Source organism: Mustela nivalis (genome assembly GCF_964662115.1).
Source record: "Mustela nivalis genome assembly, chromosome: 13".
Lineage (NCBI taxonomy): Eukaryota > Metazoa > Chordata > Mammalia > Carnivora > Mustelidae > Mustela > Mustela nivalis.
The window spans coordinates 2,985,256-2,998,295 of NC_139032.1; the positions used below are offsets into that span (position 1 = coordinate 2,985,256).

The window sequence follows — 13,040 nt, forward strand, 5'->3', positions numbered from 1 at the left end:
GGGAACAGGACAACCATGTCTGGTTTCTCCACTTCTACATAGCATTTTACTGGAGGTTCTTGCCAGGGCTATTAGACAACAAGAAGAAATAGAAGGCATCTAGATTAAAAGACAGATGTAAACTATCTCCATTTATGGAGGACATGATTTTATATGCAAAAAACACCAAGGAATCCACATGAAAATGATAAAAGCTAATAAAAGCGTTCAGCGATGTTGCACTGAAAACTACACAAAACATCATTGAAAGAATTAAAGAAGATCTAAATAAATAGAAAGGCAGCCTATCTTCATGGAGTAGAAGACAATATATTTAAGATGGCAAAACTCCCCAGATTATGTACAGATACATTACGATCCTTACAAAATCTAGTTCACTTTTTTTTTTTTTTAAGATTTTATTTATTTATTTGACAGACAGGGATCACAAGTAGGCAGAGAAGCAAGCAGAGAGAGAAGGGGAAGCAGGCTCCCTGCTGAGCAAAGAGCCCAATGCGGGACTCGATAACAGGACCCTGAGACTATGACCTAAGCTGAAGGCAGAGGCTCAACCCATTGAGCCACCCAGGCGCCCCTAGTTCACTTTTTTCGTAGAAATTAACAAGCTGATCCTAAAATTCATATGAAAATGCAAGGGACCCAGAATAGCCAAAACAATCCTGAAAAATAGGGATAAAATTAAAAGATTCACATTTCCTGGTTTCAAATTTTACTGCAAAGCTACAGTAATCAAGACTGGGTGATACTGGGGATGTCTGGGTGGCTCAGTTGGTTGGACGACTGCCTTCAGCTCAACTCATGATCCCGGAGTCCCGGGATCAAGTCCCGCATCGGGCTCCCAGCTCCACGGGGAATCTGCTTCTCTCTCTGACCTTCTCCTCGCTCATGCTCTCTCTCACTGTCTCTCTCTCAAATAAATAAATAAAATCTTTAAAAAAAAAAAACTGGGTGATACTGGCATACGGATAGACAAACTAGTGGAATACAATTGGTAGTCCAGAAGAAATGCCCATATATTACGGTCAGCTGATTTTTGACAAGTGTTCCAAGACAACGCAAAAAGAGAGGAATAGTCCTTTCAATAGATACGCTAAGACAACTGTATATCCATATTCAAAATAATGAAGTTGGACCTCTGTCTCAAACCACATCAAAAGATGAACTCGATTGGGGCGCCTGGGTGGCTCAGTGGGTTAAAGCCTCTGCCTCCGGCTCAGGTCATGATCCCAGAGTCCTGGGATCGAGCCCCACATCGGACTCTCTGCTTGGCAGGGAGCCTGCTTCCACCTCTCTGCCTACCTCTGCCTACTTGTGATCTCTCTCTCTCTCTCTCTGTCAAATAAATAAATAAAATATTAAAAAAAAAAAAAAAGATGAACTCGAGGGGCACCTGGGTGGCTCAGTGGGTTAAGTCCTCTGCCTTCAGCTCAGGTCATGATCCCAGGGTCCTGGGATGGAGCCCTGCATCAGGCTCTCTGCTCAGCGGGGAGCTTGCTTTCTCCTCTCTCTCTGCCTGCCTCTCTGCCTTCTTGTGATCTCTGCCTGTCAAATAAATAAATAAAATCTAAAAAAAAAAAAAGATGAACTTGAAATGGGTCAAAGACCTAAATGTAAGAGCTAACCCTATGAAACTCTTAGAAGAAAATACAAGTCTTTGTGGTCTTGGATTAGTCAATGGTTTTTTAGATATGATGCCTATGGCAAAAGCATCATATCTTTTTTCATTTATGCTTGAAATTTGAAATGAAATTTGTGCTTCAAAGAACACTATCAAGAAAGTGAAAACAAACTCCCAGAATAGGAGAAAATATCTGCAAATCACATATTTGATAAAAATGTAGCACCCAGAACACATAAAGAACTCTTTCAGGTCAACAATATGAAGACAAATATTCCAATAGACAATGGGGAAAGGGCTTTTTCTTTTCTTTACACAGCTAGGGGCACACTGTATGCTCTGTTCTGCATCTTGTCTTTTTATACAATGTATCTTAGAAGTCTTCTTATTGCTGCACACTAAAAAGCATCCTTGTTCATTTCTAAGACCACATATTCCACTAGATGGGTGTGCCATCATTTAGGCAGTCTCTTACTGTGGACATCTCTGGTGTTTGCTATTTTTTGCTCTCCCCACAGTGCTGCAGTGAGTAACTTTGCACAGGTCATCCCACCTGTGTGTAGTGTATCTGTTGGGGAATTTCTGGAAGTGGACTCCCTGAGTCCAGGGGTATGCATCTGTAACTTATCAGCATTGCCAAGTTACAAAGCTCCTGTTTTCCCGTAGCCTGGCTAACGGACTTAGATCTGGGACCATTAGTCACTTGATAGGTGGAAAATTGTAGGTTATTTTGCATTTATCTTGTGTGTGAGATTGAGCATCTTTTCAGGGGGTTAAGAGCAACTTGTGTTTTCTGTCAGTGTCCTTTGATGGTATGCACTTCTTCAGATTCTGTCATGCGAATTCCTCCAAATATTTCGTCGTGAGAAGCCTTAGGCATGGACTTTCTGGTCAGAGTTTGAGCTTTTTAAAAGATGTGTCTACGTGTTGCAGCTGACCTTCCAGAAGGGAGGCCTCACTGACTTTCCCTCCACAACCTGGCCCTGAACCAGATTCCCAACATTATTGGCTCCAGAGTGTCCCGAAAAACTGGCGCCACTGGGCATCCTGGCCTGCTGGGACGGAGCAGGCCCCGCCTCTCCAAGAGGCCCCGCCCCGTCGCCGGGAGGCCCCGCCTCAGTCACGCAGCCCCGCCCCCTCACCTGCGAGGCCCGCCTGTCGCGACGCGCAGCTCCGCCCTCCCCGCCCACCTGAACGCGAAGCCCCACCCCCAGGCTGTGCGGCCCCACCCCCCGCTGCGTGCCCCAGCGTCGCCGGTCACGTGACACCTGGGAGTTGCGGGCAGGGGGCACCGGGCGCCATTGTTCCGGGGCCCCGGTGCCGGAGCGTCCTGGGCACTACGGTTTTCTCCGAATGTAGTAGGCGGCGGCCGGACCGCGGGGACCCGGAGAAGGCGTAGACGAGGCCCGGACGCCGTCCCCAGCTGCTGCCGGAGCCCGGGCCGGAGCTGGGAGACAGCCCGTTGCTAGGCAGCGGCGTCGGGCCGGCGGGGCGGGGCGTGCGGGGCGTGCGGGGCGCGGGCATGGACCAGTACTGCATCCTGGGCCGCATCGGGGAGGGCGCGCACGGCATCGTCTTCAAGGCCAAGCACGTGGAGGTGAGCGGAGCCGCGGGGCGGCGCGCGGGCCCCCTTCTCCTTCCAGCCGTTCCTGGCCGAGCGACAGCCCCCCGTGTTTCCCGTGCCCACGTCTGCACCGCTGGCCCGCCTCCCCGCCCCGCTCGTGCTGTGCGCCCACCACTCAGGCCCCCTTCCGCGGGGGCCGTCAGGTTGCGGTCAGCTGCCCGCCCACCCGCGATGCCGCCGCAGTCGTCCGCGATGCCCCAGCGAGCCCGCGGAGCTGTTCGCGCAGCTCTGCAACAGCCGGGTCCCAGGCTGCACCCGACTTCCCTCCAGAACGGGGTGGGGGCGCTTCCCACTTCCACGGGGGCCTCGGGCCGCTGCGTCCCCCCAGATGGCGCCTGCCCGGTCGGCGCACGCCCTTCCCCAGCGCGGGACGGGTGGCAGTGTCTGCGCTCTGTCCCGCAGACTGGAGAGATCGTGGCGCTCAAGAAGGTGGCCCTGCGGCGGCTGGAGGATGGCATCCCCAACCAGGCCCTGCGGGAGATCAAGGCTCTGCAGGAGATCGAGGACCATCAGCACGTGAGTGGGGCTGGGCTCCGAGGGCCCCTTTCCGGAGCCTCCCTGTGCTCCTCCCGCACCCCTCCCTTACTCCCTGTCCTGTCCGCCTCGGCCCCGCTTACGTCATTCCGCACGCATTCCCTCCTATTCACGCACGTATTTCTGCCTGTACTCCTTATTCGTTTACTTACTCACTGGTTTCTTTTCATGAAACATTTGACGATTTGTAATGATAATGGTATCTGTCTCTATTGAGCTTCTGTTCTGTTCCACAGGCAGGGTGAACTGTGTTAGGTCCACTGTCATTCTGGGTTCTCCGCTGCTCTGCAAGGCGAAGTTCAGGATCTCCCTGGTCTCAGGCCAGGGGAGGAGGCTCCTCCACCAGCTGTGGACAGGCGGCTGGTCTGTGGAGGCTTTGGGTGCGGTCTGATGGAGGAGTCCAGATGTTGTAACCTGGGAGCCGTCCCTAGGCTGTACCCTGTGCTGGGCATGGGCCCCAGTTGGGCTTCTGATAACTTAAGTGCAGTAGGGGAGATGCGCAGAGACGGCGGGGCCCACGTGGCTCGGTCCTGCTGTGATGGGGCTGGATGTGCTGTGAGCGCATGGGGAGGGACACCTATACCCCCAGCCTCATGATCTTCACTGCTTTCTCTCAAGCCTGGGGAGTGACAGTCTCTTGTCCTCTGGAGATATCTGTGGTATATTGGATATATAACAAAAGCATGTTGTAAAACGGTTTATAAAGCACATCTAAAAATATGTTGTTCAGTTTTGTATGAAAATGCGTGTCTCTATATACATGTGAATATGTATTAGTACAAGCCATATCTGTCTGATAGAATGTACTCTAAGGTTGATTGTAGGTGATAGGATTTTTCTTTTGTTTTTCTCTTTATAATTCTGTGTATTACCTGAATGTATGTGTGTGATCTGTGAAATGACTGTGCTGCCTTCAGAGTCTGAAAACCAGCAATAAGGCTATTCACTTTTTTTTGAGGACAGTCCAAGGTCATGCAGACAGCCCACGTGTGTGTGTGGGGGGGAGCCCGTAAGAAGGCTGATGACAGAGGCCCTCAACCCGGTCAGCAGCCCAGAAGATTCTACTGTAAAACCCTCCAGATTAAGCCCTGGCCACCTGCAGCTCTCACCAGGGCCAGCGCAGCTGCTTCCCCACTGTGCTCCTGTCCCCCCTGTCAGTGTAGACGGCGCGCACTTGCCTGCTGGAAGAGCGCACCGGCTTTTCCCGACGCGGACAACTCCAGCCCCTCTCTTCATTCCTTCCACACCCTTCTGAAGTGCCTCTTCCTACACCGTCCAGGCCACAGCACAGAACTGCGCAAATGTCCTTCCCCTAGAGGATCCTACATGCCCGCATCCCTCCAGCCTCCTTCCTGTTCCCACCTCCGGCCTTTGTGCTTGCTGGCCCTCAGACCTCAGCCCCTTCCCACGTCCCTGTGTTGCTGACCCCTCCGGTTTGATTCTGTCTGTCCTCTTCAGAACCCGGACACTCCCCGGGGGTTTGCTTGCCCCTGTGTCAGCTCTGTGTGTCTCTGCTGTGAGCTGCTTAAGGTTGTCAGGACTTGTCACGGCTCACTGCTGAGCTGCCTGGTCCTTGTGACCCCCATGGGCCCTCAGGAAGTATGTGTGACTTGTCTCCTGATGCTGGGACTTCACGACCCTACAGGAAACCAGAGGAGACCTGTGCTGTGTTGTGTGTGTGTGAGAGAGAGAGAGAGAGAGACCCCTCCCCCCCCCCCCCCCCCCCCGGTGATTTTCTAGTTCCTGGTCTGGGTGGATGACCAGACCCTGCCCTAGGTGACCTTCCATAGACCTTTCCTTGAGTGGGAGTGCAGCGGTAGATGGGGACCTGCCTTCTCTCCAGAGCAGGCAGCAAGTAGGGAACCCTGAGCTCCCCTTCTGAGCTCAGATCCTGCATCCCCTCTGCCTGCATTGTCCTCCGTCAGGGCAGGCTCTGGGCATCCCGGGAGGGTCTGAGCACTGTGGCTCCAGGGCTGACAGCACGCCCACCCCGCAGGTGGTGCAGCTGAAGGCTGTGTTCCCGCACGGCGCGGGCTTTGTGCTGGCCTTCGAGTTCATGCTGTCAGATCTGGCTGAGGTGGTGCGCCACGCACAGAGGCCACTGGTCCCCGCGCAGGTCAAGAGCTACCTGCAGATGCTGCTCAAGGGTGTCGCATTCTGCCATGCCAACAACATCGTGCATCGGGTCAGTCTCAGCACGGGCTGCAGCGGGACCTGCGGGGCCAGCCCTTGAAGAAGGTGTGGCCGGATGGGACCTGTGGTATGGCCACACCGAAGAGTAAGTGGCCCTGAGGATGGGGAGCCGGGCTGACCTATGTGCTTAGCCTGCCGAGCTCTCCTCCCAAGGGCCTCTGGGGGATCGGGAGGAGCTCATGCCTCCTTTGGTGCGCTCAGGACCTGAAACCAGCCAACCTGCTCATCAGTGCGTCAGGCCAGCTCAAGATCGCGGACTTTGGTCTGGCCCGGGTCTTTTCCCCAGACGGCAGCCGCCTCTACACACATCAGGTGGCCACCAGGTAGGGAAGGCCAGTTCCCAGGCAGGGCTTGGCAGTGGGTGGGCCCCAGCTTCTCACTGGGGATGAGATGCTTCTGGACCTTCAGTTCAGATATTGCTTGTGGGGCTGATGTGGGGCTGGGGTGACCTGTCCGGGCAGACCGGCGAGCTGGTTGTGACTGCCTGTTCCCCCCACCCCTACAGGTGGTACCGAGCGCCTGAGCTCCTGTACGGTGCCCGCCAGTATGACCAGGGCGTTGACTTGTGGTGAGGCTCCTGTGGGCTGGGTGTGGGGGAATCTGGGTTTTTTCTCCTGGGGTTGCTGAGACATTTGGGGGTGTCTTCCCTGGTTGGAGGATATCTGAGGAGTTTGGGGTCAGTTTTCTTCTCTGACATTTTTGAGCTGGGTGGGGGTTCGGTGTGTTCAGAGTGGGAAGCTTGCAGGCTGGAGTGTGGGACGTGGTCTGGGGTCAAAGACGTAGGGATCATCCGCATTACTGGGCAGGGGGTTGCGTATACCCCAGGAGGTGAGCTCTCTAGAGGCCCAGATCTCTCTGAGCCTTTATTTGGGCCAGGATGGTCTGTACATGCCTAAGAGCTTGCGAGGTGGGGGCAGTTTTGGAGGTGTGGCCCAGAAGGTGGGGAGTGTGAGGTGGTAGCTGTGTGTTCCAGAAATGAGGCTCTGAGAAGTCTCAGAACCGTTTAAGGTATTGCTGTGTTTTCTAGGGTTGAGGCCAGTGAGCTCTTCGGTAGGAGGATGCGTTCTGTGTTCTAGGCTTGTGGTCTTTGTGTATGAATTTGTATTCCTAGATCTGAAGCATCTGTGCTGTTTCATGGTGCCTTGGCTCCAGTGTGCGGGTGTGGGTGCTGTGTGGGAAGATCTATGTCCTCGGTGTGAGGCGACGGAGCTGGCGGGGGGCGATCTGGGTCCCGGTGTGAGATCTCTGAGCAATTTGGGTCTGTATCCACAGGGCTGTGGGCTGCATCCTGGGGGAATTGCTGAACGGTTCCCCTCTATTTCCTGGGGAGAACGACATCGAACAGCTTTGCTGTGTGCTTCGAATCTTGGGCACCCCCAGTCCTCAAGTCTGGCCGGTTTGCAGGGGTTCCCGGTGGGGAGGGGGTGGGGGTAGGGGTCCTCCCTTCCCCCCAGTGGCCAGGGCTGTCCTTTCCTGCACCTTCTCCTTGTGGCCCCATGTCTCCTTGACCTCCCAGACCACTGTCCTGGCCTCCCTTGGGGACTTCTCCCTTTCTGCCCTGCTGGGTGCCTGAGGCCAGGGCCTGCCCCTTCCCGCCCAGCACACTTGCACTTCTCACCGAGCTGGGTGTGGCGCAGGTGCCGGAGTCAGGGAGCGAGTCAGGGAGCGGATGTGGGAATTCAGGAGTGACAGCGGGAGCTGCGGGGGAGAGTGAGTGGGGGGGGTATAGTGGGCAAGAACTAATGACCGTGGTTCTAGGAGATCATGGAGCTGCCCGATTACAACAAGATCTCCTTCAAGGAGCAGGCGCCTGTGCCCCTGGAGGAGGTGCTGCCCGACGCGTCTCCTCAAGCCTTGGACCTGCTGGGGCAGTTCCTCCTCTACCCCCCGCGCCAGCGCATCGCAGCCTCCCAGGTACGGTGACCCGCTGTCCCTGATCCTCCTCGCTCGGGCCCTGCAAGCCCAAGGCTGAGGCCCCTCAGGACCTGTGACAGGCTGAAACCAGAGCCCGGGGGTCACGGGCAAGTCAAAGGCCCCATGCCCACCTTGCAGAAGAGAGTATCTGGGTTATCGGGTACTGGCACCCTCATCCCTTCAACAGATACTCCGCACCTGCACACACCCGGTATCAGCCTGGGTCCTGGGGGTGGGGAGTTGGGACTGACTTTGGGGAGTGCAGGTTTAAGCAGGGGAGAAATGATGAGCAGAGTCTGGCAGGGGGTACCCAGAAGGGTGGGCTGTGTGGCAGGGAAGGATGGGGAGGGCCATGGGCTGCTGGCCAGTAGTGCCAGGGCCTCTGTCCTGGGTGTACCCGTGTCCCCAGCCTCACGGCTGCTCTCAGCACTAGCTCTGTGTGTTCTCACAACATCAGGATGTCTAAAGTGGGCAGAGATCATCTGACCACTTCCCGCAGTCTGAGCCTGCATTCTGAGCCCCTGCACACTGCCTTCCCCACAAGCAGAAGCCCAGGTCCAAGGGGCCCAAGGGTGTCACACACTTGGGGCCATCACCTCTGGCCCTGCCAGCTCCTGCCCCTTTGCTTATTCCCCCCTGGGCTGCAGGTGCACTCCGTGTCCTCGGGCCTCCCCTGCGCACCTCTCAGCTCTCTGGTCGAGCCGCGCTCTGCAGGCCTGCGGCCTCTCCAGTGCCCCTCACCACTTGCTGTCTCTGCCACAGCCCTAGTCATGTGCTGCACCCTCTATCTTCCTCCTCTATCTTGTCGGCCACGGCACCCCTGACTCGCGGAAGACTTCTCGAGGGCAGGTTCTTGGTTCTGCCAGCCTCTGGAACAGCGCTCAGACGATGAGCGTTCAGATGCTGTGGGAGCGAGCCTTGGGAGGGGAGCGCGCAGATGCCCCCCCCCGGGGAAGTGCACCGAGGCTGGGATGGTGAGGTGACTGATTTCCTTCTGCTGTCCCTTGTTGCTGCCCCCAGGCCCTCCTGCACCAGTACTTCTTCACGGCTCCCCTGCCTGCCCACCCTTCAGAGCTGCCGATTCCCCAGCGCCCAGGGGGACCTGCTCCCAAGGCCCACCCAGGGCCCCCCCACGTCCATGACTTCCACGTGGACCGGCCTCTCGAAGAGTCACTGTTGAACCCGGAGCTGATCCGGCCCTTCATCCCAGAAGGCTGAGACGCTGGGCCAGCCCTGCTGTCCTGCTCCCCAGAGCCCTCCAGCCTTGTTCTGCTTAGCCTGACTCGACCTCCCATGGTCTCTACTCAGCCTCCCTTGGTCCACTCCACGCCTGGTCCTGCTCCCAGCCAGGCGATGAGCACGTGTAGCCTCCGCAGAGGAGACCGGCAGCCTGCGCTGTCAGCTTCCCATCTGTGCGCTGCTGACTTTGTGGGCTTTGGGGCTGTGCCTGTCATGGTGCTGGTCCTTCAGGCCCTGGCCTCCCAGTCAGGGACGGTCCCAGGTCAGGGGAGCACAGAGTGTAATGATGTCCTCACAGTTGGAACACAGGCAGAAGGGCAGGTCTGTTTTGGTTTTGTTTTCAGAGGCATTAAAAGCTAGTTCAGTTTTGAGATTTATTAGGAAAAGCCCAGGTATTTCTGCCTGGTGTCTGCCCCCTTCCATTCCTCTTGAAGGTAGTGGCTGAGGTGGCATCAGTTCCTGGCCCTTGCTTCTCTGTGGTCTTGAGGAAAGTGGATCCATTCATGGCTACTCTGGTCCTGGGGGCTTCGTACAGTGGAGCATCCATTTGGAGGCTGGGTGGCAGAAGGCAAGCTCAGGGACGGCTTAGGTTGGGGACTTTAAGCCTATACCAACATCTCTACCCTCAGGATAAGGGTGAGCCAGGACCATACGTGTCCCCGCCTTACTCAGATACAGAGCAAGTGAGGAGATAGGCATTCCTGGAACTCGTGTCTTAATTTAGTAAATCCAAATACAAGCCCAATCAGCCCTTGTTTGTTGTTTAATAAGATTTGATAAGCCATTTCTACAATGTGTACGGAAATAAAAGGGTTAAGAGAAGGCAGCAGAAACTCACTCTGTTAGACCTAATGCCCTAGCACTCAACAGTTGGGACAATGCAGTCTTAGTTCAGGAAGAATTAAAAACAGAGCGGAGAACTTCGCGGTCTTTTATTCGTAAAATACCATTTTGTTCTTCATGTGGATGAACTTCTGTGAACACTGAGGACGGCTCGTTGTCCTCCAAGCTCCTAGGCCACTGCAGACAAGGTAGACTCAGTGGTGGCTTTCAGGGAGAGGTCTGCTGTTTGAGCCGCATCTTCGGTAACTCTAAGCTGCCCTCTCCAGACCTTCTGGGAGCTCTAAGCTCCGTAGAAATTGGAGCTTGTACCCACAGCTCCACCACTGACCCTGGCCTTGAATGTCAAGGTCAGAGTGAGGCTGGGGGTCACGGCCAGGTGACGTTCACTGAGGGTTCCGGGGCCGGGATCAGGGGAAGGTAGGGGTTTGGGGTGGGGAGATGGCGGATGACAGCAGAGTTGGGGGCTAGAAGCAGGGCGAGGTTGAAGGGGAGGGTCGTGGTCAAGGTAAGGGTGAGTGTCAGGAGCAGGTGAGGGAGAGGACCGGACCTCGTCGGAGGCCGGGCTGAGAGGGTAAAAGTGGAGACGCAGTGCGGGACACGGCGTTTGCCGGCCGGGGTGAGGGCCGCGGCCGGGGCGGTCGTCGCCTCACGGCCCCTGTCGTGAGCGTTAGTGCCGGGTGAGGGTTAGGGCGAGGGTCGAGGGGGCGGCAGAGGTAAGCGGGAGGTTCCGCACTAGGAGGAGCGCTGTCCGGCCGCAACGGGATAGACTCAGACCAGCTGGAGCATTGCGGGCCCGGTCTGCGGGGGCGGGGCCTGCGGGGCGGAAGTGCAGGGGCGGGGCTCGGCCGGCGGGGCGGAAGTGCGGCGGGATGGGTGGGGCGAGCCTGGACCGGAAGCGCGTGGGGCTGTGCGGCGAGGGATGGGAGCGCGGCGGGTGTGTCGCGGGCTGAGGGGTTTGGCCTGTGGGCTGGGCGGGATTCGGTCTTCGTGGCGAAATCGCGGCGGGATAGGCGGGGTTCGGCTGAGCGGCGCGGGGGCGTGGGCGGAGCCCGGCCTGCGGGGCGGAAGCGCGGTGGGAGGGCCGAGATGGGCGGCGTGAAGCGGGGGCGCGGCGGGGCGGGCGGGGTCGGTCAGCTCTGCGCCAGCGCCGGGGGGTGCGGCGCGTCGGGCCTGGAGGCGCCGGAGCGTGTGGGAGGTGTGGCGGGGCGAGGGCCCGGGTCGGCGGCCGACATGGAGCCGCGGCTCGGGCTCCACGAGCTGCTGCACGTCTTCTCCTTCCTGGAGGCCCGGGACCTGCTCTGCGCCGCGCAGGTGGACAAGGTAGCGCGCCCGGCCCGGGGCGGAGGCAGGGGCGGAGGCAGGGCCGGCCGTACGGTGCCGAGGGTTCGCGGCTGGCCGTGCTCGGGCTTGGTTCCCCGAGTAGCAGGCGGCGTCGGCGGCGGCGCTCGCGACCCCCGGGGCGCATCCTGCGCGGTTTCGGGGAGCAGCCCCGCAAGCGCCTGCCCTGGGCCGCGCCCGGAGCTCTGCCCCGTTCGCCCGCAGCGGGCGCGCTGCCGTCGGGCCTCACCGCTGAGGTGGGCTTGGGCGCCGCTTCCCGGCTCCTCCCGACTCTTCGGAAGACTCTGGAATTTCCCTCCTGGGGCTGCCTGGGAAGCCAAGGTTTTCCCGTGAGTGGCACGTCCTCTGCGCTGCGGACGCTGGCACACCTGGAGCTTGGCCGTGCTCGCCCGGGCCTGTTACGTGCGGCCCTGCGCGGCCGCGGCCCTGCCTGCGCCTGCGCCCCTGCCTGCGCCCCTGCGCCCCCGCGCCCCTGCGCCCCCGCCTGCGCCCCTGCCTGCGCGGAGCTCTTCCTAAACCCCAGCCAGCTGAGTGCAGAGCGCGCTTATCACGCCTGCTTTTCCGTTACCCGGATTCACGGCGGCGAGCCGGATGTCTGGTTTGCGTCTTGTCTCCGGCGCCCAGTGAGTTTCTCGGCATTTCGTGTTCCCTGCGAATACGCGCTGAGGAAGTGAGTTTCGTTAACGCATGGAAATGCGTTTGTTAACCTTGGAAATCAAACTGCCAGTTATTTTACCAGCAAAAATTGTTTATTTGGGAATAGCAGAGAATTGCAGTGATGCTGGATTTTCTCCCTTTGTTACCAGTAAGGAAACAGTGTCACGCAGGTCGTCCCCATTCAGGGCTGGATTGGGTCCCTGGCTGCTTTCCCAGCAGCAGTCTAGGGCTAGTTTAGGTGCAGAGTTTGGAAGGACGGTGACTTAAACCGTTGGATAGCACCAGCTTCTCTGGGACATAGGGTACTGCTCAGGTAAGATGAGGTCGGTAATCTTTGCTTCGCGGTGTCATGAAGGCCAGGATCTAACAGACGTGTCCTCAGCGGCGGGGAGTGTTTTTCCAGTCATATTACACGTTATATTTCTGTGTTTGGGAAGTAAGGTCTCAGTTGGGGTTTGAACTGGGAGCTAAAGAAAAGGAAAATATGTAAATCTTCTTGCCTGACTTGCCTTGATTTTTGCAAAATATAAATTTTACGTTTCTGCCAAAAATACCGAGGAACTTTGATCTAGCAGATGACCAGGGGCTGTGGAGGTGGGGACCTGGCCTCGGAGGAAGGTGGTTCCCTCTACCATGGATCAGAAAGCCGGTTTCTGGGACGGGGTCTTCAGTGGAGCCAGACCACAGACAACCCCAGAGTGGTTCCTGCCCAAGCTGTGTGGGTTTCAGATTCCAGGCTGGCCGGGGCTGGAGAGGCCGGGGAGTCCCAGGACGTAGCCGTGGGCCTGAGGGAGGGCTGGCAGGGCACTCTGGTCCGTCCCCCCCGCCCCCCAGGCCTGACGCTGAGCCTCTCCCAGATGCTTCTGCAGGGGGCAGTTTCTGGAGCAGGACTGACAGTGTGCCCCACCCCCACTCCCCCAAAATCGGTTCCACCATTTGACATCTCTGGGACATCCTCTAGGCCAGTGCAGCAGCCATTTTGGCAGAAGCCCCTGGTCCTCAATCAGTGTCACCCTGCATTCCTCCAGAGTTCCCGAGTGGCTTCTCACAGTTTTTGCAAGTAGGACTTTGCGATTTGGG

The 13,040-nt window shown here is 57.5% G+C and overlaps 2 protein-coding genes across 5 annotated transcripts in view; both read left to right on the forward strand.

The window, feature by feature from the left end:
- The first annotated feature begins 2,872 nt into the window (after positions 1–2,872).
- On the forward strand, positions 2,873–10,042 carry CDK20 (cyclin dependent kinase 20). Of its 2 annotated transcripts, XM_082694230.1 has the most exons (8): positions 2,874–3,215; positions 3,645–3,758; positions 5,773–5,961; positions 6,171–6,292; positions 6,475–6,537; positions 7,242–7,365; positions 7,728–7,883; positions 8,904–10,042. In XM_082694230.1, exons 1-8 carry the CDS (start codon positions 3,141–3,143, stop codon positions 9,099–9,101), a joined length of 1,041 nt encoding a protein of 346 aa, XP_082550356.1. In that variant the 5' UTR covers positions 2,874–3,140; the 3' UTR covers positions 9,102–10,042. The 2 variants fall into 2 exon arrangements, with proteins under 2 accessions (XP_082550357.1, XP_082550356.1); XM_082694231.1 differs by lacking the exon at positions 5,773–5,961 and having other exon boundaries at positions 2,873–3,215.
- Positions 10,043–11,037: 995 nt separating this feature from the next.
- Positions 11,038–13,040, forward strand: part of LOC309845847 (F-box/WD repeat-containing protein 12-like) — a 33,232-nt gene continuing 31,229 nt past the window's right edge. For all 3 annotated transcript variants that reach the window (XM_082694226.1, XM_082694225.1, XM_082694227.1), the window contains exon 1: positions 11,038–11,285. In XM_082694226.1, the coding sequence (XP_082550352.1) occupies positions 11,052–11,285 (234 nt within the window). In that variant the 5' untranslated portion in view covers positions 11,038–11,051. The remainder of the gene's footprint in view (positions 11,286–13,040) is intronic.